The sequence below is a fragment of the Rhincodon typus genome, unplaced genomic scaffold, assembly GCF_021869965.1.
Source record: "Rhincodon typus isolate 14 unplaced genomic scaffold, sRhiTyp1.1 hic_rhity00001412, whole genome shotgun sequence".
Classification (NCBI taxonomy): Eukaryota; Metazoa; Chordata; class Chondrichthyes; order Orectolobiformes; family Rhincodontidae; genus Rhincodon; species Rhincodon typus.
In genome coordinates this window covers 1-10577 of record NW_025967050.1, presented here as the reverse complement: position 1 = coordinate 10577, position 10577 = coordinate 1, and the positions used below count along the sequence as shown (strand labels likewise).

General features: G+C 42.1%; 2 protein-coding genes across 2 annotated transcripts in view; both read right to left on the bottom strand.

Moving 5' to 3' along the window:
* The window catches only part of LOC125481244 (regulator of MON1-CCZ1 complex-like), a gene marked incomplete at its 3' end in the record, with an annotated part of 9229 nt that extends 8932 nt beyond the window's left edge, over positions 1-297 (bottom strand). Inside the window, exon 1 of the mRNA XM_048592537.1 lies at positions 119-297. Coding sequence (XP_048448494.1) covers positions 119-283 — 165 coding nt within the window. The remainder of the gene's footprint in view (positions 1-118) is intronic.
* A 4117-nt stretch (positions 298-4414) lies between these two features.
* LOC125481243 (serine/threonine-protein kinase RIO3-like) lies at positions 4415-9629 on the bottom strand. Its single transcript, XM_048592536.1, has 4 exons — positions 9515-9629; positions 7717-7806; positions 5978-6085; positions 4415-4783 (listed from the first exon to the last, which is right to left on the bottom strand). The coding sequence occupies exons 1-4, from the start codon at positions 9614-9616 to the stop codon at positions 4688-4690; spliced, it is 396 nt and encodes a 131-aa protein (XP_048448493.1). The 5' UTR covers positions 9617-9629; the 3' UTR covers positions 4415-4687.
* Positions 9630-10577: the final 948 nt, after the last annotated feature.

Sequence of the window (10577 nt, the reverse complement as noted above, 5' to 3'; positions counted from 1 at the left end):
GGGCACTGTCGGGGGGTCAGCGCTGAGGGAGTGGGCACTGACGGAGGGTCAGTGCTGAGGGAGCGCCGCACTGTCGGAGGTGCTGCTGCTGACAGCTGTTGTTGGTCTTCTCTCTCACCTGTTTATTAGCTTCATCGAAAAAGACGTTATTGACGGTGGACACTTTCTCGAACTGCACGGGAGTATCACTCAGCTCCAGGTAATGATCGTCCATTGAGTCCTCCATCATCTTCACAACCGGCTCAGCCTCCCGCCGGCCATTTACAGCTGCCTCTACCCGCATTGCGCACGCGCGTCACCGCCGCCCCGGGGCCACTGCGCACGCGCAATTCCCGCGCCGAAAGACCGCGCCTGCGTGTTGCCGTCTCTTAGTCCCAGCCCTCCCCTCCCCAAGTCTGAGTAGAGAGAGCAATGTTCTTGTGTTTCTCTTTAGCGCAGCTCGGTAAGATATCATGTAGAAAAATACAGGGTTGTTCACTTCATTAATGGAAACAGATCTGCAGGGTATTTCTTAAATGGTGATAGGAACAGTTTGATTGATTTATTGTCATATGTACCGGAGTACAGTTGAAAGTTTTGTTTACCAGCAGTACAGGCAGATCATAATAAGAAAGGATGTACACATCATAGGTTGTAAACAAACTTAGACAGGGACATACAGGTTACATTGCACAACGTTAGCGACATCAGCATTGTTTGAAGTTAGACCATTCATTAGTCTAATGATGGCTGGGCAGAAGCTGTTCTTGAACCTGGTGGTGCACGTCTGTATCTTCTGCCTGACGGAAGAAGTTGCAAGAGATCATTACCGGGATGGGATGGGTCTTTGACGATTTTGGCAGCCTTTCAGCGGCAGCGAGCCGTGTAAACGGAGTACATGGATGGACGTGATGGTCTGGCCTGTGCAAAGAACCTTCTGTAGTTTCTTACAGTCCTTTCTTACAGAGCAGTTGTGATGCCAGGCCATTGTGTGCCTGGACAGTATCCTTTCAATCTTGCATCTCTAGAAGTTGGTGAAGGTCCTTATGGACATGCCAAATTTCCTGAGCCACCTGAGGAAGAAGAGGCATTGTTATGCCTTCTTGACCATCACATCTAGGTGGGAAGTCCAGGACATGTCAGTTATCGTCACTCTGAGGAACTTGACAGTCTCCGCCCCTCAACCTCAATTCCATTGAAGTAGATGGGAGCATGTTCTCCTTTCTTTCTGAAGTCAACAATCAATTCTTTAGTTTTGCCAACGTTGGGAGAGGTTGTTCTCATTACACCATGTCACCAAGCCCTGTCTCCCTTCTATATTTTGACTTGTCATTATTATATATCTGTCCTATGACAGTGTTGTCGTCAGCAAACTTGTAGATGGCGTTCATTAAGAATTTGGCAACACAGTCACGGGTGTACAGTGAGTACAGTAGGGAGCTGAGGCTGCATCCTTGGAAGAGGCTGCAGTGTTGAGTGTTATTGTGGAGGAGGTGCAGTCACCTATCCTCACTGATTGCGGCCTATGGGTCAGAAAGCTGGTGATCCAGTTCAGTAGGCCATTCAGCCCCTTGAGCCTGTTCTACCATTCAATGAGATTATGCCTGATCTGTGGCTTAACTCCATATACCTGCCTTTGGTGCATATCCCTTAATATATTTTCTTAATAAAAAAAAATCTCAGATCTAAAGCTAACATCTGAACCAGCATCTATTTCCATTTGTGGAAGAGAGTTCCAAACATCTACCACCCTTTGTGTGTAGTAGTGCTTCCTAACATCTCTCTTAAAAGGTCTGGCCCTAATTCTAGAATCCTCAACAAGTGGAAATAGCTATCTACCTTATCTTTGCCTGGTAATATATTTCATCATGTTGCCCCATTACCTTCTAAATTCTAAGGAAAGCAGGCATAATTTGTACATCTCATGATTTAACCCCTGAAGAGGTTAGGATTACCCATGGCCGTACCTTTGATTTGGGGAAATGAGGTAAGTTAAAGGAGACGTTGTTCAATGAGAACAAAGTCAACCATGTGAAACAGGATAGTGGTAGATGGGGAATGTGCGGACTTCTTTTTAAGGAGGGAGTGGAGAGATTCAGACTATCCTGATGGAGGATTGATGCGTATAGACAGATTGTACATCCATAGTGAAGGTGGCTAGAACCAGAAAACCGGAAATTATGGAACAGAAAGAATCCTGATTTCCTGTGTTCTTCAGAATTTTGAAGAATGACTGGTGATCTCATTGAAATTTACAAAATACTTAAAAGGAATAGACAGGGTAAATACAGTTGTGGTGTTTCCAATAATAGAGTTTAGAACTGGTGTCACACTTAGGTATGAGAGGATTTTTTTTTTTTTTTTTTTTTTTTTAAAAACTTGTGGCAATTGTTTAGAATTCTCCATCAAAGGGCTGTGGAAGCTTAGTCTTGAACATATTTAGAGATTTGCAGGTTTGTATATGCAATAATATAAAAGTGCATGGGTAGTGTTGAAGAAATCATTGAAGTGGATGATCAGCAATTAAATGATAGGCTTGATGGGCTGAATGGCCTACTCCTACATCATTATCACAGAGCTTTCTTTTGTCCTATCACCAATCATAATCTGTTGCACAGTGGTTCAGGTCTTGATGCAGGGTCATCCATCTGGAAGTTAGTTTTGGTCTCAACAGACACTACCAACAGACACTACCAGACCTGGTCATATTTCAGTTAAAATTTCTAGTGGCTGCAGCATTTTGCGTTTTTTGTAAATTTATAAATTGTCCTAGTATTAAGGGTAAAAGGACACAGATGACCATTACTCTCAGGAGTGCAATCAGAACCCAACTGCACAGGGGGAAGCAGACAAAAAAGAAGACATACAGTGGTAGGAGACTCAGATGGGTGTTTCTGAAGCTTCACATGTGACTCCAGGATGATGTGTTGCCACCCTGGGGCCAGGATGTCAGTGAATAACTGCAGGGCAGTCTGAAAGGGTAAAGTAAACATTCCTGGCTCACGTTAGTACTAATGACATAGGCAGAAAAATGGAAGAGGTCACGGACACAGAAAATCGGTGCAGGAGTAGGCCTGTCTGCCCTTCAAGCCTCACCACCATTCACTATGCTTGCTCAGCCATGATCAATCTCAGTATTGCATTCCCACCCTCTCCCCAATAACCCTTGATCCCTTCAGCTGCAGGGGCCATGTCCAGCTCCCTCTTCAATATATCTAATGAACTGGCCCCAACAGCTTTCTGTAGGAGAGAATTCCACAAGTTCACAACTCTCTGAAGAAATTCTTCCTCATCTAAGTCCTGAATGGCTTACCCCTTAGTCTTAGACTGTGACCCCTAGTTCTGGACTTCCCCAACACCATGAACATTCTTCCCACATTTAGTCTGTCCAGTCCCATCAGGATTTTATATGTTTCTTAGAAGAATGAGGGGGTGATCTCAAAGTTCCAGCAAGTACAAGCCCAGTCAATCCATATGTCAATCCTGCCATCCCGGGAATCAGTCTGGTGAACCTTCACTGGACTCCCTCAATAGCAAGAATGTCCTTCCTCAGACTAGGAGACCAAAACTGTACACAATTCCCAAGGTGCAGCCTCACCAAGGCCCTGTATAAGTGCAGCAAAACATCCTTACTCCAGTACTCAAATCCTCTCGCTATGAAGGCCAGCATACCATTAGCTTTCCTCACTGCCTGCTGGACCTGCATGCCAACATTCAGCGACCGTTCCACCATGACACCCAGGTCTCATTGCACCTCACCTTTTCCTAAATTGCCACGATTCAGATAATAATTTGCCTTCCAGTTTTTGTGACCAAAGTGGATAACCTCACAGTTATCCACATTATATTGTATTTGCCAAGTATTTCCCCACTCAGCCAGGCTGTCCAAGTCACCCTGCAGTCTCTTAGCATCCTCCTCACAGCAAACACTGTTCCCCAGCTTAGTGTCATCTGCAAGTGTCCTGTAGCAAGAATTCGGAGTTTGGTTGCAGATTGAAAAGTGGGTCCTCCAAGGTCCAAGGCAGGAAAGTGGATTTGAACATAATCTCATTGAATAGGAAAGCAAATAAAGGCTGAATGGCCTACTTCTGTTCCTAAGTCATATGGTCTTATTGTATTACAATTAATGGCACTCTGGTATGTAGTTTTGTTTTTAGAAAAAGTGAATTAAAAGCCATGTCAGCTCTGCTTCAGATGACCTTCTACTGCCCTGAGTTTATAGAAGTCTGTGAATCTGGTTGAAACAAGTTGTACCTGGAGTTCAGGTGTTACATTGCCAGTTGCCCTTTCACAACCCAAAGTGGTCAGTTTAAAAAACAGAATAGAGCAGCAAACATGTGCATTACATTCACTCCATTTTGATGTGAAATTTAAAACATGCAACATTTTGTGGTTGCACTAAATGTGAAGTTACAGATTTCACTCAAAACAAAAGTTTAAAGTTGGTGTGTTATTTATTTGGTTAGAAACTTTGCTAACACAAGAGAAACAGTCACAGCTCCCAACTCAATACAAAGTGTAAGGAGAAGGAACTGCAGCAGCATCTTCAACATCACCACACCAGTCTAATTTCTGTCACAAATACCAATGATACAAATCTATTGATACTCTAATTTGAAATCAAATTAAATTGCACAAATTTCCGTTGGTGTCAAATTCCAGCTTGCAAAGATCAGTCTGCAAAAACCATTTAAAAGCCACTCCTCCTTTAATCTTCTTTTGGAATTTCACATTCATAAGTCATCTTCACACGCTTCCCCATCTGTTGGACATGGTCTTCATTGATTTTTTCCAAAGTTTCAATCTAAACATTTTTGTTTAAGAAAGGCAAATACATTTTTAGCACAGGGACATATTAAACTCAATGTTTCTGCTAATCTGATTTTAAACTGTACACTTCAAACAATTGCACAATATTAGTCTTCACTACTAAATATTTCAGAAATTGAAGCTGTCTCTAAAGCCAACATCTCAAACTCCAGTAAAGCAGCTAGAACATATTTACTCATATGTAAATATTAAAAATAATTTCTTAACTAATGAAAAGATTTTACACCACTGGAGAAAAATGCTTAAGTAGCTTTATTATATTTCCCACTTTCAGAAATACACTATTGGGGAATAGCGCAAGTTATTGGCTTATACAGTGAGTGGTTTACAAAGTTAGCCCTCAAAAAAAATTTGCATGTGTATATAAAAGCAAAGTACTGTGGATGCTAGTGAAACTCAGGAGGTTTGGAAACTTCTGTGAAAAGAGATACAGAGTTAAGGTTTCACAATTAATATGACTTTCTCTGAACTGAAGGGGGCTGGAAAAGTGATAGTTTTTATATTGTTAACGAAGGGAGAAGAGGAGTGAGTGTAACAGATGTTTGCCTTTGCCCAGTCCATAAGAATGATCCCCAACCTTCCAGTCGTTTGCCATTTCAATAATTCTTGTTCTCATGCCAACATTCCTGTCCTAGGCCGGCTACAGTGTTTCAGCGAAGCCCAGCACGAGCTGAAGGAGCATTCATTTTCTGCATAAGCACTTTAGAACTTTCAGGACTCAACACGGTGTTCAACAACTTCAGACCATGAACACTATACTTCAATTTGATTACACCCCGCTTCTCTCCCCAGTGTCTGGTTTGTACTCAGCACAGCTGACCTATTTTTTTGCTACTAACAGTCTTCATTTAAATCTCTCCTCTCCTCTGTAATCATTAATACTCTCTTTGCTTTTTGCTCTCAGCACCCTCACATCAGGTCCACTTGCCCCTGGCCCCTCTTTTTCAACAGAGGGAAAATACCATTTTCCAGATTCCTTTACAATCTAAAAGAAGTTATACCAGACTTGAAACATTAACCTGATTTTTCTATCTCTCTACAGATGTTGTCAGACTTGTCGAGTTCATCCAGCACTTGCAATTTTTATTGCGTGTTCACCACTCCTTTAACATAGTAACACATCTTAAAACACTTAAAAGCCATGCTTCATTCCATGAACAGATTTTACCTCAACAAGGAAGTCCACTTCATTATCTGCTGTAATATCTAAACCAGAGACAGCATTGAAAAGCTCCCTTTCACCCATTGCATCCGTAACTCCTGACTTCTGGAAGAACTGAAAGAAGGGAAGCAGTATAACAATGACTGTATACATACATGATATTAGAAAACCGTAAATTAAGCACATATCAATTCTAAAAGAATTAATTTCAAATATGAAACATGCATTTTGATGTTCTAATATAGTAAACAGCAGCGAATTTGCACACAGCAAGCTCCCATACACAGCGCTGTGTTAATGAGCAGACAATTTGTTTTAGTGATGTTTTACTTTAAGGATAAATATTGGATATCAAGATCCACTGCACTTTGAGATAGAGCCATGAGCATGCAAACAAGAGCTTTACGGAACTTCTGTTTTATTGTTTTTGTTTTAAAGAAACTGAATTCAAAGTAAGGATATTTTAAACTTTCACAGAATTTTGGTTATACCACACTTGAGTACTGTGAATTGTTTGGTTTCCATGTAACCAAAAAGATGCAAAGACACTGCAAACAGAGAAAAGACTTTAGGATAATTTTAGAACAGGAACAAATTACAGGGAAGGGCAGAGAATTTCAGTAGAAAAGGAAAGGCTAAGGAGCGTCCTGATGAAGGTCTTTAAAATTAGGAAAAGGTTAGGTAGGGCAGACGTAGAAAAGATATCTTTAAATCAGACAATTCAGCAGAAATGTTTATCCGAGAATGGTTAAAATGTGGAACTCAACTACCAGGAGTGATTAAGGTAAACAGTACTAATATGTAATCAGAGGAAAGTTAAATACCATAAATTACAGTGGAGACATCAACTCTGTCAGCCCAAAAATCATGTTTTGTACATACCTGCTGTAAAAGTCAACATCAGCACACCCTCTGGCTACTGTCTTTTACTGCGTCAGCCTATGCTTGTATTAGCTGTCAGCCTCAATTTTTCAAACACGAATGTTTTATTTCCTGGTATCTTTTAACAGACGTAGGGATAAAGCAGGCAATATGGGCTGTGTTGCAAATGGACATGGAAATTCAAGACTTGCCATTCTGCTTTGGGATGCCTGTGACATTGCAAAATAGCAACCTACACTTCTATTCTCAGTTTATAAGGCAGCACAGTGGCTCAGTGGTTAGCACTGCTGCCTTACAGCGCCAGGGACCCGGGTTTGACTCCACCCTTGGGCGACTGACTGTCTGTGTGGAGCTTGCATGTTCTCCCCGTGTCTGCGTGCTCGACTTTCCTCCCACAGTCCAAAGATGTGCGAGGTAGGTGGATTGGCCATGCTAAATTGCCGATAGTGCCCAGGGATGTTTAGGATAGGTGGGTTAGACATGGGAACTTAGGGGCATGGGTCTGGGTGGGATGCTCTTCCGACAGGTGGTGTGGACTTGTTGGGCCGAATGGCCTGTTTCCACACAGTAGGGATTCTATGAATTTCTATGAATTCTATTACTGTTTTTGGAGGGATTTTGAGCAACTTACATGCTGACACCTATAGTATTTACATGAGGGAGAAAAGAATGGAGGTGGTGAGATAGGAAAAGATGAAATTAGATATACGGTTCAGAACATCAGCACTGGCCTAGAATTGTTGAGCCAAATAGCCTGTATCTAGGCTGTAGATTAACATTATATGTAAAAATACACAAATTAATTACAGCTAAGCCAATTGCATAATGTGGTTCTGTAACAGAGAAAGTAATGAAACTGATACCTGAGAAACATTTTTGCAATCCCTGAAAAGAAACCTCAGCCCATGAGGGTGAGTAGGTTCCACGGATTGACTGACATCAATCAACCAAACCTGTAAAGAAACAATAAAACAAGGAAGGCTGTAATCATGTCAACTATGTGGAAACACCAGATCTCCTCTCTATTCCATCAGAATTCCAGTTGCTGTGGTGGGAAGGGTCTTCAACATTGATTTCATAATTCATGCTATCATCCTCAGTGTACGGCCTTACAGTGAGCATAGTGATAATGATATTGAACAGGTAATACAGAACCACAGGCTAGTGCTCGAGGGACATGGGTTCAAATCCCTCTGACAGATAAATTTGAATAAATTCCAGATTTTAAAAAAATAGCTTAATTGTGGCCACGTAAAAAGGTAAAGTCACTATATCCTACCAGACCATAAGGCCGCTCTCCCTTCAGACAGTGGTGGTTTAAACTGAGCATCACTACTGCAAAGTAGAGTCCTTCCTGGTAACCTCAGCCGTTATGGGAATTGAACCCATGCTATCAGCAATGCAAACTAGCCAACCACCCAACTGAGCTAACTGCTGTCACTAAAGCCCACCTGGTTCACTGACGTCCTTTAGTGAAGGAAATCTGCCATCCTTACCCAGTCTGGCCTAGGTGCGACTCCAGAACCACCAGCAATGTGGTTGGCTTTTCACTGTCCTCTGGGCAACTAGCGATCAATAATATATGCTGGTCCTGCCAGCAATACCTACATCTGAAGAACGAATAAAAGAGAGAGAATATCTGCTGACACCCTCTGAAGTACACTCAGTACCCGTGAAAAATATGCCAATACTGCCAGTGACGTTAGTCCATCCCACTTGCTCATATTTATGGTGCTTATTTGGGCGCCATCATGTTTTATACTGTCAGGGCAGCTCATAAAGTCTGTCCTCAGAGAACACTCTGCGTGAGCAACATGTACTTTTCGGGGGTGAGGAAACACAGCCAAAACAATATCTAGTAAGCTACTAGAGGCCCAGACTAATGCTCTAATGACATGGGTTCAAATCCTGTCATGGAGTCTGGTAGAATTAAAATTCAATTAATTGAAAGAAATCAGGAATTGAAACCCAGTCTCAGTAGTAACGAGAATGAATCTGGGTCATTTAAAATTTCAAAACTGTGATCATAATCTTTCTTGGAAATCATGGTTTAGAATCAGGTGGGTAAATGAAGCCGAAATACAGATCAGCCATGATCTGACTGAATGACAGAACAGGCTCAAGAGGCTGAATGGCCTCATCTTCCACATTCCTAATAGGATATAAACGATAAGTTTGTTTTACCAGGAAATTATTTAAAAATTATGCTAATTTTGCGTTCAAATTTTAAAACCTACCTGCAGCCTTCTAACAGACTGCCTATGACCTCTACCATGTAAAAAGATGAAGACAGCAGATACATGGGAACCCCCTGCAAAGTCCCTTCCAAGCCACTCACCACCCTGACTTGGAAATATATTACCGTTCCTTCAGTGTCACTGGGACAAAATCCTGGAATTCCATTCCCAAAGGCATTGTGGGTCAATCCACAGGTAGGCTGCAGCAGTTCAAGGCGGCAGCTCACTACCACCTTCTCAAGGGGCAACTAGGGATGGGTAATAAAGGCTGAACCACCAATGCAATGAAGTTAGGACTTTGCACTCCATTCCATTAACTTCTCTGGTTAATGTCTGGTTATCTAGTCGTCTGTTTCTTTTCCATCCAGTCTGTAACATCCCCACCAAACTTTCTTGCCTCCTGCACATGTAAATATAGTCTCACCTTTCCCATGTGCCACAACATGTTGTAAGCACTCAGATCAGCATGAACAAGCTTACATTCTGTGTACAGCTGCTGCATCATCTGCAAGAGAAGACAGACCATAACAAATCACACAAAGAAAGCTTTTGCCAAAGAAAATAAGCAAGAAGAGAAAGTGAGTTGATATGATGCAGGCTCTGGAGATAATGAAAGGCAGAGTTGACGTGGTGCAAGGATGCTGTCACTTTAAAAAGGCTATTTTGTCCTGGGTTTTTTTTGAAAAGTGGTTGTAAAAGCAGAGGTGCCGAAGTAACTAGAGAGCCAGCCTGCATAGTGTTTTTTTTTTTTTAAACGGTTTAACAATGGAAGAGGAGTGGCCGGTTCTCCCATTCAGGTTCTAGTTTTTTTTAAGCTGTAGCAGTCACAAGATGTGAGTACCAGAAGTGTGCAAGCTTCAGTTAAGGATACTTAACCGACTTTCTCTAAAATCTCTCTTGTGGTTGCCGCATTACAGGAAGGATGCGGAGGCTTTGGAGAGGGTGCAGAAGAGGTTTACCGGGATGCTGCCTGGATTAGAGGATATGAGCTGCAAGGAAAGGCTAGAAAATCTTGGAACAAAAACAGAAGTTGCTGGAAAAGCTCAGCAGGTCTGGCAGCATCTGTGAAGAGAACATCAGTTAATGTTTCAGGTCCGGTGACCCTTCCTCAGTTGTTTACTCTTGAGCGATGCAGGCTGAAGAGAGACTTGATAAAAGTCGATTAAATGAGATGTATACAGAGGGTTGACAGTCAGAATCATTTTCCCAGAGTTGAAATATCTAATACTAAGGGGCAAGCATTTAGGGTTGGAGGGGAAAAGCTCCAAGGAGACAGGAGGGGCAAGTTTTTTTTAAAAACAGAGCGGTAGGAGTCTGGAATGCCAGGGGTGGTGGTGGGAGGCAGATACAATAGGGACATTTAAGGGAGTTTTAGATAAGCACATGAATATGCAAGGAATGGAGGGATATGGACCAATGGCAGGCAAATGAAGGGATTAGTTTCATTTGGCATCATGTTCGGCACAACATCGTGGGCCGACAGCCAG